The 20,968-nt window shown below is 34.5% G+C and overlaps 1 protein-coding gene across 1 annotated transcript in view; it reads right to left on the reverse strand.

Moving 5' to 3' along the window:
- Positions 1-1,078: 1,078 nt before the first annotated feature.
- The window catches only part of LOC110023392 (T-complex protein 1 subunit zeta 1), a 38,066-nt gene continuing 18,176 nt past the window's right edge, over positions 1,079-20,968 (reverse strand). The window contains exons 8-15 of the mRNA XM_020722795.1: positions 11,623-11,737; positions 11,471-11,557; positions 8,116-8,320; positions 7,884-7,978; positions 2,155-2,223; positions 1,950-2,057; positions 1,509-1,627; positions 1,079-1,415 (exon numbers count right to left, since the gene is read on the reverse strand). Coding sequence (XP_020578454.1) covers positions 1,340-1,415; positions 1,509-1,627; positions 1,950-2,057; positions 2,155-2,223; positions 7,884-7,978; positions 8,116-8,320; positions 11,471-11,557; positions 11,623-11,737 — 874 coding nt within the window. The 3' untranslated portion in view covers positions 1,079-1,339. The remainder of the gene's footprint in view (positions 1,416-1,508; positions 1,628-1,949; positions 2,058-2,154; positions 2,224-7,883; positions 7,979-8,115; positions 8,321-11,470; positions 11,558-11,622; positions 11,738-20,968) is intronic.

A 20,968-nucleotide genomic window follows, 5' to 3' on the forward strand; every position in this document is an offset into this window, starting at 1 on the left:
AATTTGTCATAGAATATTGACCCTTTTATTGTACTCATTGTAAGATGTTTGGACATACTCTTGACAAATGTCACATGTTCTACCATAACTTGAAACCTAAAGCTCAACTACATAAGACCATGTCTAACCCCACTTGACACATCTACTCCACCTGTGGAAGAAATTACCATAAGACAGTAGTTGATATCTGGTTTAATTGGCCCTGAGGGGCCTACTTCACCTGTGAAGGAGCCTTTGAGGCATGCTCCTTTGTCCTTGAGGGGGATTGGTCACTTATTATACCTCTTGTGGAACCTCCGTTGATAGTGGATGAGTAGACATTGTCCCAGGGTGAGCTCTCCAACGAAGATTCACAAATATATTATATGGACAACCACTAGCAAATGAATGACAAGTTTACAAATCTAGGAAGAAGAAAAAAAGATGCTAGAACTCAGGAATTTTCAGAATAATTGTTTGATGGTTTCGGGGGGAAGCCCGCATCTCTGTTTGGTGTTAAGACTCTCTCCCTAGAACCAGGGGGAGAAGAAGTGGTAAATCCACCCACCATGAATAAGAGTATTTTGGTTTTTTTTTTCTTTTTTTGGGTATACGAGCATTTTAAAATCTCTTTTGAGTGAGTTGTATTCCCTGTGAGTAGGCTCTTTTACATCAATGAATTTGCCTTTTAATATATATATATATATATATACACTCTGCTCAGCGTTTTTAAAATGACAGGAACATGTAAATATTAAATCTACATTATTCTGGTCATGAAAATTAGGAAGAAATTGAATAGCAACATTAAATGTCAGGAAACCAAAAAAAAAAAAAAAACCCCGCAACATTGTGGTATAATTTTGATATCCCAACACTCCACACCAAATGAAGTGAAACGACAGCAAAGAATGGAGAACAATGTATAAGCAAATTAAATTCTCATATCCAAAATATCACAACAAAACAGAGAAAAATTGGCCTTTTGCATTATGAGGCTAATAGCAGGAATATAGCTTTATAAAATATGAATAGCAGCTTTTATAAAACATGAACTACTTCGTTCTTTTACTCGAGCTGGTGAACCAAAAGTGCATAATGAGAACAAAATTTGATCAGCGTTCATTTAGAAATCAATAAATTAAGTCATGGTAACACACATTCACGCTAATAAAAAAACAAACAAACAATTAATCCACCTACAAAAACACAACCCCCAAACCACACCAGAGACAGGTGGTGAGATCACAACAATTAAACAAAACTATTCGCTGCAACGGATTCACATAGCCATCTCAAAAATAAGAGAAACCACGACCAAACTGAAGAAATGAAATTCCATTTGGAGCATAAATTAAAACTAACTTGGTTTCCTCATGTTTCGTCCGGCTCGAATTACCTCATCCACCAACAGCAACTGAGAAGCTATGATAGGCCTGCACAAATAAAAATAGTTTAAGAGTAAGATAAGAGTCCAAAACTCTAGGGGCTGCCGTGCTAAAAATTTTCAAGGTTTTTAACATTATTACCCGGAGTTGATAATTTGGCGTTTTACAGAGTAGTTGTCAAATATGCCTTCCATCTGAGGATCAATTGGCTCCCCAGTGTTATGGTTCAAACCCACAACGTTTCCATTATCATGTTCATTCTGTTTGTCAAATAAATCATGTAAAATAGTGCAGTTACTTTATCCTCCATTCATGTTGAACTTAAAAAAATAGGGGGAATTTACATACATACCACTGTATTTACAAATCCAACACCTAAATTCTCATATTTACATGCATACCACTTAAATCTTTAACATCGCACCAATTACCATCACTACCCTTTTAAAATGAAATACAATTTTTCATACATAGGTGTCAATAAACTAAGTTTGGGAATTGGATATGTAGACACATAAAATGGTGTGGTATGTATGCAAGTTTCTCAAAAATAAATAAATGAAGTAATGAAGGAATTATTACCGTCAAAGAAATGATGACATCCTGCGTATCCAGGCCAGAATTCTCCGCTAGTGTCTTCGGAACCACAAGTAGTGCATTGGCAAATGCTTCGACTCCAACTTGTGCGCGCTGAGAATTCAGAAATTTATTTAAGAAAGGGACTCATTAATATTTTACCTTCTGAATACTGAAGGAAAAAAAAAAAGGGTTTGGGTAGGTTGCAAACCCCTTGAACAGTCTTCTTGACATTGTTGATCAAATGCTGTCTGGCAGCAACCTCAAAAGCCCCAGCCCCCTATAAATGCAAAGAAAAGCATCAAATTTCAAAATTATCAACATAGATGTTAATGCTTTGTTCCCTCGCAAAGAACTAAACCATTTTCCATTGAAGCAGAACAAAATATGAACATAAACGGAAAAAAAAAAAACACTTCGAGCCCACTTGTAGGAAAAAAAAGACTAGAATGTAAATTATACCTGACTTCAGCTGCAAAGTATATGGCCAAATATAATTTAAATTTTAAGACATGATATTATGAAGCATAATTTCTAATTATTCAGACAACGGAAGAAATGCAACCAATATGCATTGCATGAGTATTCCATATAGAAGGCATTGAAGATTGAGAACATAAAATTTCATCAAATTTAAATGGAAAAAAAAAAATAACACTCATCAGTGTATAAGAGATGCATCAAATTGTTTCAGGAGTCGCAATTACATAACCACACTAAAGAAATCATCCCTATACCTATATAAGTAGTTCCTCAATTTACATCAGCTTTAAAGAACCAATTTGATTTCATGCTAAGAAGAATATAGACTTGGGAGAGCAAGAAAAAATCTTCATATAATTTTATTGATCTTAAAAAGGTATGTGATTTAGCAAAACGATAATTAATTTAGTGTGAAACCAAATAAAAATGGGTGTGAAAGATATATTGATCTTATCAAAGATGTGTATGATGCTATGTTGACTAAAATTAGGAGTAATTGTGGAATGAAATAAGAATTGTCAGTTACATTAGGTTTACATCAAAGATCAATATTAATGTCATATCGTTAAGTATTGATTATAGAGATGCTAAAAATTGAGGTACTTATTATATAATATAATTTTAATTCTAGAGATATACATCAAAATAAGTGAAAATATAAAAAGAATGGAGAAAATGATTAGAAAATTAGGCACCAAGATTATTAGAATAAAAAATGAGTATATAAGGAGTAATTTCAATGCGAACAATATTGAAAAATATCATTAAATATTATAAAAAAAATGTTATTTCTAAATGTACAACAACATCAACAATAAAAAGCCTTTCTCCAACTAAATGGGGTCGAATACATTAATCATTATTCTTCATTGTGTCCTATTGAGTGTCATATTTTCATTTATATTTTCACTATTGAGTGTCATATTTTCATTTAATTATAATAAATTAAGATCATTTTTACACAACATGTCCTAGGTCTACCTTTACCTTAACATAAGTCAAATCTTAAACATCTACTCTCCTAACTAGATCACCAGATGATTAACGTTAAATGTGATTAAATCATCTAAGGCGACTCTCACCAATCTTAACTGCCACTAGAGCTACTCCAACACCTTCACAACTATATTTGTTTAGGATTTTGTCTCCAAGTATAAAGCCACTTATCAACCTAAGCATTCTCATCTCAACAACATTTAATTTTATGGTCCACTTTTTCAGATCAACATTTTGTGTCATAAAACATTGCAGGTCTCACCACCATCTTACAAAATTTTCCTTCAAGTCTAAATGGTACTTTTTTATCACACGATAGGCCCAATGCATTCCTCCACTTCCACCATCCAACTTGAATAATGCCATCTATTAAAAAAGACAAGGGACAATGAAAGGTATGCATGTACCCATTTGACGATTAGATAAATCTAGTATTAAGGAATTAGGAAGTGAGGATAAACCTAAAGTTCTATGGATAATAAACTGTTTAAAATGATTTGCGACAAATAGGTTTAACATCTCACACCACTCAATACAAATGAATGAAAAATGAGAATGTATGAAGTTGACAAAAAACAACTTAGATAAGCTTGTTGATGATAAGGATGTGATGTAACAATCTCATAAAACTAATTGATGATGTTTTAAATTTCAAATGACGAGAAACAAAGGATATCATACAAAACCAGCAAATGACTCGAGAACTTAATACATTCAAATAAAATCCAAGCCTATCTGTGAACATGTATGTATGCTCCACATATTATCCCAGTAAATTAGACGGCGATACACATCACCAATCATAGCCAAGAGAACTTCAGTTGTGCTGCATCCCTTAAAGAAAAATTAATACTTAATGAATTGCACCTTAGAAAGAAATAAGCCAATTTTATTAGATTGACAAAAACTATTGCAGCCTAAATTACATTTGACTATTTGCTTCTCAACCATCAACAATGTAAACCAATTTATTGTTAATTTAACAATAACATTATTCATCTATTCAACACAAAGTTAATACAAATGAGCTAAAGCTGTCTTCGTTTTGTCTGCCCCATCTCATGCGGAAGGACAATGAGATATTGACAGACAATTAGTAAATGTTGTTGCAATGCCCCAGTTGGTTGCAGAGGGATAAATTATACCAATATAGTAGCACGAGCAGAAACGAATAAAATATTCAAAGTCACATTCATGGCCCAAAATATTCCTTCCTCAATCCTCCACGTCAAGGGCATCATTTGTATCATTTTTTTTTTCTTTTGAGACTTCATTCCATGTCTGCTCACTACCTGGTCATGATTAAAGCATGCAATCTTATTATGAGGTCCTTTAAACGTGATAGGCTTATGTAGGGAGCTACAAGTCCACAGTTTCTGCTGGTTCACGCTATCTAACGGTTCATGACTTTTATTGGTTATAGCTTGTCCTTAAACACCTGGCTTAAATGCTGACGCCCTTCAAGAAATGAGCTATATGCTCCATCGACAGATGAATTTGAGAAAAATACAATTATCCTTAAAAAAATCAAAATCCAAGACAAGAAAATGGTGTTTGGTGCAAATGGTAATTTTCTAGGAAAGTCATTTCATTATACTAAGATGTAGTCTAAATTTTATGTGTTGGGCCGTCTCTTTTTTTTTTCCCTCATACATAATTCAATATTGATGCGTGAGCGTGATTAATATTAGCCAATAGCTACAACTAGCTTTCATCTTACGGTGCGAATGATGAATGATCTACGTTTTTTTTATAATTTTGATTGTCACTGAATTTCTTAAACTTACACAATCATTAAATTATTTTTATTGTAGATTTCCCACGTTTGCAGGTTTACATTAAAAGAAAACAAGTTCTTGCATAAATTGATTTTTGCAACTATGAATCTCAATCTGATTTATGTAATTTCATGTGTTATATCGTCTAATTGCATTAGAAATATTTGGTCTTAAGATGTCCTGCACTACATGAATATTGGAGCCAAGATAAACCATCACGCTATGTGTGAGAAAACATAAAAAACTGGTTTATAAAAATTAACAAATATTCAATTTGAACTAAATTGAATAAATTATGACTCTAGGCAACTGCAACATGCCTATCTCTAGATTCATAATTACATTACTACAATTGAGAGGAGGTATGAACATAAGAAATTTTTAAATTGCATTGACAATGCATGAACTTTTTTTTTGAAATATATAATTTATCTAATTTCCAAATAGTTGAAATTTGCTAAATTAAAATTAGTGACACATGCCCAATAATTTTGCTCAAGTGTTATGACTAAATTTACAATGTCCGGGATGACACAAACTTAATTGCAATATTTGTCATTCAGTGAATATAATGGCCAACTACATGATTGAGTTAGATTAAAATAGAAGTAATTATGGTGCGTTATAATATTATGCAAGGTTCACAAATCCTGTAACTAAACACTAGTGTCCTCTAGACTATGATGTTACCATTATTAATTCAAATAAAAGGGTTGGATGAGATCTTAGCAATGAATTAGGATATAAATAATCAAAAATAATACGAGACTTTATAAAGAAATTTAAATATTGAGAAAATCTGCAATCATTTTATTAGGACTATCACAAATGATTAATACTCTTGAGAAAATCAATATCGTCTCTTCTAAAGCCTCTCTTCTAAAGCCTACGACATAAACATTAGCACAAGAATTAGACATAGTTAAGTTTAATAGCTTCAAATACTAAATGAATATTCTTTTGAAAATATATGAAAAGCAGATGTTTTGCAATTACGAATATGAATTTACCCATTTTGCTGACGTCAAAATTTAAACACATTAAAACATGTGCCCAGACCTCAATTTATACTTTAAGAAATGATCAAAATTTGAGCACAAAACAAAATTCAGTAAAAATACACATTTGGGCATGAACTCCCAAAAACAATTGAGTCTATTATTGAATGTGAAATTGAACCAATCATATTGCATCTGATCAACCAGTGAATAAAAATAATAAAGCATTTTTCGAGGACTTATAAAAAAAATGTCCGTGTAATGAGATTCATTTGATATTAATTTTATATTTGGCTCTAGATTTTTTTATTCCAAATTGATAGAAAGAGCCTTAATGAAAAAGTTATGTTGCAACAACATTTGAAAGAATTCGCTAATGATAAATCCTTTAAAAACCTAAAATTAAAATAAATTTAATCATACCTAAAAATTCATAATTCATCACAACAAATATTTCTATTATTTGGGTAAGTTTTCTTTATAGATATAGTCCACACATATAACCTATCATATCATATTTATGTGATCTACTTGTTCCCAATTTTCTTTATTATATCATTTCCTAGAGACTGGTTATAGTTCTTTATTAGTATTATTTAAGGTGGATATCATTATTTTCATATTTTATTACTTGCTTTATATTATATTACTCATTTGTGCGATTTGTCTGGTTTGCATGAAAGTGCTACAAGAAAATTGACAATTATTTATAACAATTATCAGCCTATCGTTGAAATTAATACAAGACATGTACAGTTTAAACCATGTGACAAAGAAATTGAGACAAAAAAATTTCCTGTTAAAGCCTTGAAGAAATAAAATATGAGACATTCATGATCATTTAAAATCAAGTAGTACATTCGACAAATACCTTAGATGAAAATGTCCAAAATAAATAAGTAATCAATCTATTCTTTTAGCCATCCCGCCAAAATGCAAAAAGAGATTATATTTATATCTGAAACTTAGAAGTACCTTACAAGCCAAAATAACAATTGATGTGCTGTGAATTGAAAATAGCTCGCTCATAATTAGTTGAAGAAGACTTGAAGTTGACTCAATACATGATATTTATACACAGCCATACAAACATAGTTGAGTATATTATAATCTTAATTCGTAATTAAAATTTTTTCTATAAAATTAATAGACATGACTGGAATCTACTCAAATGTCAATTTTGACTTGACACAAACTTGGCTCAAGAGAGTCAAAGTCATTTAATTCAAGTTGAAGTCAGCTCACTCAAACTCGACTCCATCAAATCCCTCAAAGAAGTTTAGAAATGAGCTCACTCACACACATATTTGGCCACATAAAAATATATAACATCATTCCAACCATAAGAATAAAAGAAATTGCCATCATCAAGACCAAAAAGGAGCAGTGGAAAAGAAAAAGATTGAACAAATATTACATTAAAATTTAAAATTATTATAATTGCAAAGAACCTCAATAGAATTTTAAAAAAGTTCTAGCCACAGAATGTTCAAAAGAACTACTTCCCTGATGGCAATAATTTATTTATAATTTCTGTAGAATGGTGACAACAACAGAATTCTTAGATGTAAGTTAGCTACGTGGGAAATAGAGTAATCGCAAGTGTCCTTACAAAAAAAAAAAAATCAGACTCAAGATAAAAGAAATGAATGGTTGAAAAAAAAAGCAAATGTACAAAGCCTAACCAGAATAACGGCCTCATCCTCAAGTGTATTCTTAACAGATCTGAGACCATCACGAACAGCATCCTTGATTTGTGCAATTGTATGATCATTGGGTCCTGAAAAAAGCATAATATCAACGATAACAAACAAAATGATGCGAAAAAAAACTGCAAATTATGTTTATGTTCAAAATAAATAAAAAAAGGAGGGGAACCAGACAGGAAGGGTGAGGATGGTGAGATGATCAAAGAACCTTTAATCAAAATTGTACAGGAGTGGGGATTTTTCACGTTCTCCACAAAAGTGTACTTCTCCTCCCCAAGGACATGCTCATAAACAAGTCCAGCCCAACCAAGGCAGTCTGGAGTTAAATTATCAACTGAATTAACAGCTTCACCGCCACAAGCCAATACCAGTCGTTCCATATTTCTCCTTTTTGCTCTTCTAAGAGCAAGAATCTGCACATTCGCAAATCAAACAAACTGTAAAATATGTCACATATCATTATTTGATAAGGAAATTTACATACATACCACACAACTCTTATGTATTGACAAATCTAACCACTACACTATCATATTTACATTTATACCACTTTGGTATAATAAAACTATGCATGAAAAGTTGTAAATATCACTGTTAAAAAGTAAATGAAAGTGGTATGTTAATGTGATATTAAAGATTTGAATGCTATGCATGTAAATATGAAAGTTTAAAGTTAACATAAATACATAAGAATTGTGTGCTATGTATCTAATTGCGTCTAGTTGATATCAGAGAATCCCTAATTGTTCTTGACTTGAATAGAAATGCTTGTCGTGAGCACAAGAGAGATGGTAAAACAGATAGTGCAATGTATATTACAGAAGGTTATATAGCTAAAGCGATAAAAAAAAAAAACTTGAAACTGTCATTGGAAAACTGAAAACCCCATAATATACATTATAATACACTACACGTTCTCGAAGCCAATAACCATCGCAAGGTATGTTCACAAATTGGAGCTTCATCTAATATTTTGGTAAATTATAGTGCATCATGTATTTTCCAGTTAACAAATTGGAGCTTCCATACAAGATTGAAAACTTAAAATCAAATGATATAAAGTTTCTTATATGAAAAGAAGCGAAGGATATATTGTAAAGAAGGTGTTCATTTCATTGATTCATAGATCAAGAATAATCTGTTGAGTCATGAGGGTTTCACACAAAATAACAAGTGTGTTGGATACAAAAGGCAAATGAGTTTATGTAAAACTATTTAGCTGTCCAACCATAGTGTTAACACGAAATAGAGATATCAATTAACAAGTTGGCAATCAGCATCTTTATAGACTATTCTCAACCATAGTGTTGGATACCAGTCGTTCCATATTTAAATCATGCCTTAATTTTTATCCCGCACATGCTGATCCGCTACTTACTATAGACTGTAAATAACTTAGAATGAACAGTCAAATCATGGACTTCTATGTGAAATGTTATACCACGAGAGATAAAGATTATGTTGTTTAGTATTTATTTTAACTATTTCCTTTGAAATGGGAGTCAATATTTATTATCCTTTTGGATACTTTTAGGTTAAAATTTGAAATGAAATTAATTTTAATTTGAACTTATCACGGTAACATTGTTTCTATAAATAAAGGATTGTGTACTGTAATAAATCAGAGCTTATAATGAACTAAGGGTTTTCTTGTGGCCCTCCCATTTGGGAATTATTTCTCTCTTATGGGGTTTCTCCAAGCTTTCTCCCTCGCTACTTTGAGCCATCCTCTCCCTTTGAGGCGTGTTTATTCATTCATCTTCCCTATCCCCTTCTTATTTCTACCTTTCTTACCATCTTCTATATCAGATCCACAACTTCCCTCTTCGCAATATCAACCAAAAAAATACCACAACAATTTCTCAATGTGTTGCAAAATATCAGTGGTGTTAGAGCTTCACCCCATTCCCTATCAATTCATCCCTGGCAATAGTACCTATCGACTCTTATCCACATCACATGCCCACATATGCTTTTGTCATGTCTACGCCACATCAAACACTCCACACCTAACCATTTCTTCTTGCACCTGAGATTCTATCTTATTTTGGATAGGCCAAAGGCACATTAAAGCCTTCATTACCATCTTCTAACCCGTCCCCAGCACCATGTCCAAAAAATCGCCCAATCCCTTCCAAGTATGCCAACACACTCTACTCCAAAGCTTATGAACATGAGCAGGCGTTCAATGACTACATTCATGGAAAACACACTGCATACCTCATCCTAACCTCCATTTCAAGCCACTATGAGCATCAACAGCGTGAAAAAGGTTTTCTGTGGTCTCACAGATTTACATTTCTACCCACTCTTTTCAATTCTTCTACCATGACATTCCAAGCTTTCAATTTTACTTACTGTTCATCTTTAACACTCAATAAGAACAATCTACACATCTACTAGAAGCATTGCACGTATCCTTTCACGCTTCCTCGCATTCACAGTGTCTACCCATAAAAATCACAATTTCACAATTTCCTTGCTCAATCACATTTGAACCATACATGTTGCACGTTCACCACACTTGTGCCATGCACTTAAAAACCAACCAAAAACTTAAAAAAAAATAAAATGGAAACTTCAATTTATCAACTAGTACTTAGGATCAGTTTGGCCATATGCATGAAGACTCCCAAAGCTCCAGATTGTCTTTAAAGAGTTTTTATAATATTTTTCCAGCTAAAAGACAAAAATCTTCTACAAATATTGTTATAGATAGTGATGTTCTACCCTTTCATCTCTTTGTACTTAAGTTCAAGTTCTCATACAGCTCTTCCTAGATATTGATATTGCTAACTCTACATCGTAGTTGACGACAACAATCTTTAGTCTTTTTTCAACAACATTTCAACTAAGGAGTTCCTGGCAACTGAGAGAAATTGAATCACTCCAAAAATAAAGTTCTTATTTCTTAAGATTCATTTTAATTATTTTATTTGAAATTAGATCATTATATACCTTATAATTTTTAATAATTGTATTTGAATACAATGTTATCATCATAAGCTTAATTCTACAAATAGAGTCTAGTGTCTTACAATAAAACAAAATTTCTAATGAAATCAAGAAAGGCTCTACTTGGCGGATTCCTTATCCCTTCTAGGGGTTCTCCTTAGTTTCTTCCATGTCATTCTAGGCCTCCCTCTCTGAAACATTCATTTGTCTATCTCCTAACCTTCAGTATTAAATTCATCCCTTCCCATCTCAACATTAACGACAAAAAAAGCAACAAATCAGAACCAAAATTTGTGTCAGCGAAGTTGCAAAGCAAAAGAACATCACAAACAAAGTTGATTTTAAGGACTTCGTTGCAACAAATGCTAAATTACACAATTCAATCTCAGGCAGAGTTCATAGATTCAACTTCAAAACTCATCAATAGAATCATAACAAGCAAAGGTCCAGATAATTTAAAAAAAATAGTGTTACTTCTAACTCTTTGAGGAACTCGTGAAGCATAAACTCTAAGTACAACTATTAAGCATGTCAATGAAAATGAATGGCAGCCCGTTAAACAGTGCAGACGGATTACGATAAAAGAAAAAATAGCTTTCAAAACTAACCCCTGATCTAGCTAGAAGATCCAAAGATGGAGGATCAATGCCCTTCTGATTGATCACAACAAAATTACTTTCGCTGCCAGGGCAAACCTGAACACAACAAAAAACATAAGTTTTCTTAATTTCCTCAATAAAGCATGCACATTTACATTCACCTTATTCTTTAATTCAATGATTTGTTTGACTTTTTCATCAACTTGGCGCCTCTCAGCAGCAACCATCTTTTCTCTCTGTTCGGCATTTGAGTAGAAAAATCCAGCATTTATTTCGCTGTGCAAAATAAGTAATAGTGGACATGAACACAAAGAAGAACTCAGTGCTGGTTAAAAGAAGCATGTTTGCTCAACAAGCAATAAAAAAAATTGAAGCTTTTGAGATTTATTTAAGATTTTTCACTCAGAGAATAGTCTCAAAAGTATAACACTTACAAGATAATCTAATTGGATAACAATAAAAAATAAAAGATAAAAAACTGCAAATGCTAGCATACAACAAATATTAAGAGTGATGATATTTTTTTTCCGTTTTATTTTTTTAGATACCGCCAACGATAGCAGTGATTAGGTTAAAAAAAGGCAAAAAAATAGAGCAGAAAATTCATAACAATAAAAAATTTGAATATTCTTAATTAAGGTTAAGCATATAAAAGCACAACTTATTAAATAAAGCAAGATAATCAGATCAGCTTTAAGAGATTTTCAGTCATAACCTTCAAAGATTTTCAAAATATTCTAAAACGGAACTGAGGAAGCAACTTTCCATAAGTAATTCACAGTAGTTATGAATATAAAAGAAAGTTTTCCCGTAATGAACTTAACAATAAAATTGATGAAACAATTCAAATACCCTAAAAATGCAATTGGAAAATAAGAAAAAGGAATAAAGAGAGATACACAAAAAGGAGAGCAGCAACAAAAATATGAGGTGTGGGAAGGTTGATTCTATCAAGGGGAGAACTTAGGGTTTGCTTTCTCTATGCTTGATTTTGTTTGGCTGCTATTTTCTTTCTTCGTGTGATGTTCCTAGCGACGTCTAGAGTGTAGGAGAGACGATCTACCTCTCGAAAAGTATATCAACAATGTATCTTGCTCGTTTTCCTTTTATTTTCATAAGAGCAACCTTTGTTTGTGTTTCTTCCACCTATCTATTGTTGTTTTGTTGTACTTTGTTCGCTGATTTTGGTATGAAGGCGTATCAAATTGGTATTAGAGCATAGATCTTGGTGGAATGGCATAAAAGAAAGTTGATGTGCTAGAAGGAGAGGTAGAGCAAATCCGATCGGGAATAAAAGAAAAGTTCGCTACCATGGAGGATAGATTTTCTTCTATTGAAAGTCGAATGAATGGACTTGAAGGCATAGGAGAAAAGTGGGAGATGAGAAAAAAGCTCATGGAGATGCAATCCAAAGGCCGTGTCGACCACTCCAATTGCAAACCTTAACAAATGGTTCATCAGGGAATCCTTGGCCATGTCAAAAGGGAGAAGATTGAGCGATAAAACAACAAAGAAGATATCAACTACCTATAAGAGCGTCCCCCTAGGACTCTGAGACGAGGGAGAGTGGAGACTTCCGATGGAGGGGGATGGGCCAAGAATTGGAGAAGGGATGGGGGAAGGGGCACGGAAGAGTATGATGGAGGAAAGAGAAAAACGGGAGTGGGATGTGCCTATGACCGTAGGAGGAAGTTACACCCTAGATACAAGAGGGGAATTCCGGAGGGAGAGGAAGTTGAAGTGGAGACACAAAATTTCGGAAACTGAAAATGTCAATATTTGAATGGGAGGATGTGCATAGATGGTTGTATCAGGTGGATAGATATTTTGTAATCTAAAGGTTGATTAAGGAAAAGAAGCTCATAGTAGCGGGAGTATGCTTGGAGGGGAAGGCTTTAGCGTAGTTCCAGTGGATGGAGGCAAGGTATCTGATGCACTCATTGGAAAAAGTTTAAGGATTGTTTGTTGGAGCGTTTCCGAGCCATTATGGAATGAGACCTACATAAGCAATTCTATACTTTGACTCAGGAGAGGACAATTATGGAATACCGAGAAAAGTTTGAGCTCTTAGCAAAAAGGTTGATGGGATTTTTTGGAGCATGACTGGAAGGGAACTTCTTGAAAGAAGTAAAGCCCGGAATAGCCCAGATGATGGAGGATAAGAAATAGGTGAAGAAGATCGGCAAAGACGGCAGCACCGGAGGATTCTACAAAAGCATCGTAACAGTCACGACACCGAAGACCCAGACGGTGTCATTTCAGATAGAGACGCCGAAGGAAAAGAGTACATGACCCCAGTCTAGGGGTAATTTTAAGCGTCTCACAGATGCAGAAGTGGAGGATAAAAGAGCAAAAAAAAATTGTGTTACCGTTGTGACGAGAAATATGGCCCAAAACACAGTTGTGCGCCCTTCAGTTCAGGAGGAGGATAGAGAGAGTGAGGAATCATAAGAGGAAGCAGCGGAGGAGGAGCATTTGCATTTGGATGCGATGGAGGTATCCCTCAATTCGATGATGGGATTTACCCCGAATCACACCATGAAGGTGAGGGGATGCATCGATGAACAATTGGTGGTGGTGTTGGTGGATAGCGAGGCCACACATAATTTTATCTCAAATCAGGCTGTGGAGAAACTAAGATTGAAGTTGGTGACTACAGGAAGCTTTGACGTCATGATGGGGACGGGAAAGGTGGAAAAATTAGTTCTAACACTACATACCTTACAGGTGGTAGAAGACTTCCATTAGAATTGGATAGCATATGTCATTTTGGGGATGAAGTAGTTGCGAACATTGGGAGAGATGAAGGTGGAGTTTCAGGTGGAGAGCAGAAAGGTGGTGCTGGGAGGTGATAATAGCATAAGCAAAACAATGGTGTCGCTCAAAACCATAGTCAAGTGAATTTGGGGAGCAGGACTGCGTTATTTGGTGGAGTTACAGAACATTGAGGAGATTCGAGATTTAGAGTTGACAAAATTTCTAGAAGGGATCCAACAGCTCCTACAGCAGTTTACAGATGTCTTTCAACAGCTAAACAGGTTATCTCCTCCTAGGGAGCACGAGCACGCTATTACATTGAAGGAGAGTGTTGCCCCATCAGTGTTGAAACTTACAAATACCCTTAGATTTAGAAGGATGAGAGAAAGAAGCTGATCCGAGAGATGCTCAAGGCAGAGATTATCAAGTCTAGTGTGTCGTTTTTCCAAGTCTCATCCTGTTAGTGGAGAAAAAGGATGTTAGCTAGAGATTCTACGTAGACTCCCAGACATTGAATAAGGAGACGGTGTTGGAAAAGTTTCATATTTTTATGATTGATGAGATACTAGATGAGCTTTATTGGACAGTCATTTTCTAAAAAATTGATCTTAACTCGGTACACCATCAAATCATGATGAACCCAACTGATGCGCACAAGACAGCGTTCAGGACACATGAAGGACGTCAAGAGTTCTTAATGATGTCATTTCGCCTTACCAACGACCCGACGACATTTCAATCCCCCATGAATAGGGTGTTCCAACCTTACCTTTAGAAATTTATCATGGTTTTCTTTGACGGCATTTTTATCTACATTCGCTAGAGACAGGGCATGTGGGGTACCTAAGGACAATCCTGGAGAAATTGAGAGAGCACTAGCAGTGGGTCAGTTCAAAATCAAGGCTATTGTTGATTGGCCTTCACCAAGGAGTTTGGAGTTGAGAGGATTCCTAGGGCTCACTGGATACTACTGAAAGTTTGTGAGAGGATATGGCACGATAGCATGTTCACTGACAGAGCAGCTGAAGATATATAATTGCAAATGGGGGGAAGCAGCAGCAAAGACATTTGAACATCTGAAGAGGGTCATCACTAGCGTCCCAATATTAGCACTTCCATATTTCAATAAACCATTCGAAGTGGAGACAGATGCGTCAAGATACGGATTGGGAGCAGTGCTCATGCAGGATCAGCAGTCAATTACGTACTTCAGCCAAGCGCTTAATGCCAGAGCAAGACTATAGTCAGCTTATAAACGGGAATTGATGGCAATTTTCTTGGCCATTTAGAAGTGGATGCCCTACCTGTTGGGACGACATTTTGTTGGTCAGGACAGATCAGAGGAGTTTAAAGTACATTTTGAAGCAGCATATGGTGATTGAGGAGCATCAGATATGGTTGTCCAAACTATTGGGGTATGATTTCAAGATTTGGTACCGACCATGATTGGAGAACGAGACAGCTGACGAACTGTCGAGAAAGGTGGAGAAACCTCAATTGACGGTCTTATCGGTACCATTGGACCTAGATTGGGAAGCATTGAGACAGAAGAGTGAAGGGGATGAGAAGCTAAGAAAAATAACAGTCGAGCTATTACAGGATCTGAACAATCACTCAGGATAAGCATTAAGGGTACAACAACTGCTCCACCAGAGGCGATTTGTGTTACTAAAGTTGTCTGAAAAAATTCTCAGATTATTACAAATGTTTCATAGCAATGCGATCTGGGGACATTCTGGGGTACAGAAAACCTACACCGCATCACAAACCATCACTTGGTACATTATGGGTATAGCGCCACATCATCTAGGATTTATCAGTACTTGGAAGAGAGATAGGATACTGGCAAAGCTCAAGTGGAATTTACTAAGAGCTCAACAAATCAAGAATAGGAAAGCGGTTGAACACAGGAGAGGTGCAGCTTGAACCAGGGGAAATAGTTTACTTGAAGTTGAAGCCCTACCGACAGAAGACATTGGCCAGAAGAATGAGCAAGAAACTTTCACCGCGATATTAAGGATAATATAAGTGATGGCACACATCAAGGAAGTGGTTTATCGTTTTAGGTTACCGCCATCGTCAGTGCTACACCCGATCTTCCATGTGTCACAGCTGAAACATGCGATTGGAAATCAAACACCCTCACCTACACTATTGCCAGCGCTGATAGAAGACATATAGGTGATTTTGGAGTAATTAGAGATCGAAGAAGTGTGTTGAAGACTAGGGAGAGCAAAGGAGGTATTGGTCAAATGGAATGGACAACAAGACTACGAAGCAACATAGAAGCCTTACGAGGTGATCCACAAGCAGTTTTCATCCTTCCTCCATGAGTATAAGGTGCATTTTTTTAATGGAGTAATGTTATGCCCCTAGACAGGTTGAAGATAACATAATCGGCTCACAAACGAGTCGGTCTTGGTGCAAAAGGAAGTGAGGCGAATGGCGCGAGCTGCAGAAGAATGAAAGGGAAAGGCGGGGTCCACTAGGGTCATAATCACCTATGCAAGGAGAATAAATTAAGAGAGTTTGGAGGGAAAGGAAAGAAAGTTTTTGAATTGTTGGGAGGGAATTCCATTAAGGGAAGAACCTAAGATTTGCTATCATTATGCTTGTTTTTGTTTGGCAGTTGTTTTTTTTTCTTCGTGTGGTGTTCCTAGCAACGTCTAGAGTGTGGGAGAGAAGATCTACCTCTCGAAAATTAAATAAACCTAGTATTTTGTTTGTTTTCCTTTGATTTTCGTAAGAGCGTCCCTTGCTTGTGTTTCTTACACCTATCTAATGTCGTTTCGTTGTGCTTTGTTTTTTGATTTTGGTATCAAGGCATATCAGGGATCAAATTAGAAAAAGCAGGCGATGCAAACAGACATAATTTTCAACATGATATCCCTTTTTCAATTCTCAAAGGCGAGAAAAAAAAAGAGATTAGAGCAGCACTCAAAGTTAATTTCAAAGAACAGCATATTTGCTGGCAAATAGGCTTTGTTAGGAACATGTTTTTTGAGTAACATTCTCATGGCTTTTCCAATTGTTCTAGAAAAACTTGTTTCAAAAAAGCATAATTAAAACTGCAGTTTAGAAAATTGCTTTAACAATAAGAGTATAAAAGCATAAGCCACCCCAAATGAAACTACAGTTGGTGATATTAGATTTCATACAGTTTCATGCAAGCCGAATGTTTTTATCAAAAAGTTGGACAACATTGCATTTTAGTAAACAAAAAAACAACTATTCTATTTTCCATCAAATATTAGGAATCTATTAAGCTACTTATAGGACCAAGCATCACCGAAAGGAAGTGAAGTTATAGCTATCACAACATATATTCACTTCATCTCTTAAACCTGCATAAGTTCACATCTAAGATAACAATAAGCGGTGTGAAATGTGAGAATTATGTACTTTGTAGCTAGCTTAGGCTCATTTTATTAAAGAGAAGACTTTCATTTGCATTAACTTTGTTATTGAATATTTTGGCTAAGAGTCTTAGTTGGATTTGGAGCGTTTTCTTTTATGCTGGAAAATCAATTTTCTGCCACTTATCATATTACGGAGTATGAAGCTTGTGTCATTGGCAAGAAAATAGCATGATTTTGTGCTTGGTATTTAGTTTTGCGTGGGCACTAAGAGCTAACAAAAAGTAAAATTCAATGAAATGGTATAAAGCTAGGAGATGTAAAAGTGTAAACAAGATCCTCAGTACTTGAGTTCACCCCAAAAAGAAAGACGTTGAGGATGCATTTGCCACTTTAGTGTCATATACAAGAAGATAGAGATTTCCGAATGCTTATTGATGTACTATGCTGGGTTCATACAATTATTCCATATTAAAAAAAAATTATTTGAGACTATGCAAATGGTGTAGCCATTTAATTTACTCAACAAAGAGCTATATACGTGCTTTTGACACCAATTTCACATGACGGGGGCCAATCACATGTCAAAGAGCCATCTAAAAAGTTTATTAGAACTACCTTTGGTATGGTACAAAATGACCGAGACGAAAATATGATTTTTAACAATATGAATCTAATTTGTTAGTGATGCTAACATTTTGAAATATCATACAAATAGAGTCATCATCATATTGGTAGTTAATCATCAAATATGCAAATATTGGAAAAAATTCATACATATCATCCTCACCATTCAGTTGTTAAAAAAGAATACACTTACCATTAATACGTTGATTAATATCACGAATTGAACTTCAATTTCATGATGCAAAATAAATGTTATTTTTTCAAAAAAAAAGTGTATCTCACCAACATCTTCAATTAAAAATGAAGCAATTAAGGAAGAAACTAACCATCAAAAATGTAACAATATGGACATAATCTAATTTTTTATATTTAAAAGTAATGGTGAGACGTCCACCCCTCTCTCCACCTTTCATTAGGGCTCCCATGCAAGTTAAAAAATTTATGATAATTTACAATCAAGGATCTCTTCAAATGAGATATCAATTAATTATGCAATCAAATTATGAAGATTTTGAACCTTCCTTTTTGTCTCCAAAAAGTATGCGGTAATGTTTATTTTAATGTTTATAAATAAGTTATTGTATTAGAAAATTATATTTTGTTGAAACCATCGAAGGTGTTGCTTTTATGCAATGAAAGATAAAAATTGATGGCTTTTATTATTCATAACATTGGTAACCCATCTTCCATCACCATCTATCGTCGGTCAAACTTCCTCCACGATTATGAAGCAAATATGATAGCAAGATCTTCATCAGAGACCCTAACAATAATTATGGGAGGGAAAGAAGGTTGTGTTGAGGTTGGGCTATGAATGACTAGAAGAAATCAATTACAATGCTTTCCATATCCTTAGGATTCGTCTCTCATGTTAACACGGAATCCGATAAATAATCGATTCTTTTTCAAACTAGATGTCACACCTAGGAGTTGGCTAGCTACCGCTCATTTTATTTTAGAACTTTTCCTACTTTTGGGGAAATTAAGGCATGCATGAAGGGCACATGCAGCTATCTCATCACTTGTTTGGTCCATATGACATAAAAGGATCTCTATTTCGCTGAATGGGTTGGAGATTTCCAAATAATACATGTCCCTAATTGCGTGGTCACTGAACTCCAATCAGCCTGAGGTTTGTAGAAACTGGAGTTCAAAATCAAGTATGTAGAACAGATCCTTGTATAAGTTTAAATACTCTCCCAGAAAGCGATATAAAAGATTTGATCGGTATATGATACACCACTGTTGTGCACCTACTTTTAGTTGCATAGTGGCTCCTATCATTGTCCATAAGTTAGTTCTAAGTTCCACATATATGAAATAAAAGCTTTGAAAAATCAACCTTACAACAAATTTTTAGAATACACGAATGTTAAAATCATTCATTTCAATAAATTAAAAACCTTATTATTAATTGATAAAGTTACTTCCCAAAGATCAATAATTCATGGATGAGGAACGATGCACAGCTAAAAATAGTAGACATTTATTTAAAAATTTCAAGAGCCATAGATCTTGAAGACTATTAACAGTGCGAGAGAGGAAAAAACAAAAAAATAAACATAAAAATTATATGATATGTGATAATTATCTTGTGCAGTTCAATAGGTGATCGATATATTCTTTTATTTTTTAAAGGATTTCATCATTCGTTATCTTTGAATTACGAACGAATAGAATGAAATAAAAGTAATAAAGCCGATGATAGCTATTGACCTTGTCTTTCTATTTTTGTCATTTTTTTTTTACATTTTATTTAGTTGTGTCGGCCGTTTTATTGTTCAACTTTCACTTTCGTAGTTTGAAAAGGTGATGATTTTGAGATTTTTAAATATAAATATAACTTTTTTTAAAGAAGTAACGTTTTTTAATTTTTAAAATAAGTGAGACCAAACGAGTCTCACATTTTCAAATAGTTTAGATGATTTAATACAATACTACAAGCAATACACTTATCCCGAATAATAAATATATTACTTATAATAGGGATTTAATCATCTAGACTAAACAATTTGTGACATCCGTTTTGATCTGCGAAATATTTTATAAAAAGGCCAACAAGTTCTCCTATCTAACATAAAAATTAGATAGGGTTTATTTTATCTAGGTTCCTGGTTCCCTATAGAGGCAAGCCCCTATAGTTAATTACATCTTAAATGATCGAAATCACTTAAGATAACTCTCGATTAAGATCAGGTGGTTTTGCTTTCAAGATTTCAAAGTTTAGGTTTTCACGATTGGACATAAGAAAGTCAAATGGGAATGACTCAAAATAGGAACAATTATTTAAGGAATTCAAAGGGAAGAAAAGTAGGGGACATCACAGATCCAGGAAAAGCCTGAAGAATGATCCTATGGGTTGTTTAAACTAAAGAAAGTGTTAGGTGATGTGAATGTGTTTTGCTGCTGCAAATTCATCTTGAAGTTATCCTTTGCCGCGCTGCCCACGATGTTTGCTCCGAGCCTCTCGTAGTAGCACCTCCTGGTTTAGTTTTAGTTTTGAACATGCTTCTAACCACTAGGTTATCCTAAACTAAGGCATAGTATATCAAAGCTACTAAGCATGCAGTGTGAGAGAAAAGTAACAATGCACTGTATAGTAAAGAGAAAAGACAATATAACATGCTTAAATAAGAACGTAGCATGCTAGGGAAGCAGTATGACAGGCTATACATGAAAGACAATAGCAGGTAGAAACAGGACAAGTGTAACATGCTTCACATGAAGAACAGTATGTAGAAACAGGAAAATATGCTATACAGGAAGA

Source organism: Phalaenopsis equestris, unplaced genomic scaffold (assembly GCF_001263595.1).
Source record: "Phalaenopsis equestris unplaced genomic scaffold, ASM126359v1 Scaffold000224, whole genome shotgun sequence".
Lineage (NCBI taxonomy): Eukaryota > Viridiplantae > Streptophyta > Magnoliopsida > Asparagales > Orchidaceae > Phalaenopsis > Phalaenopsis equestris.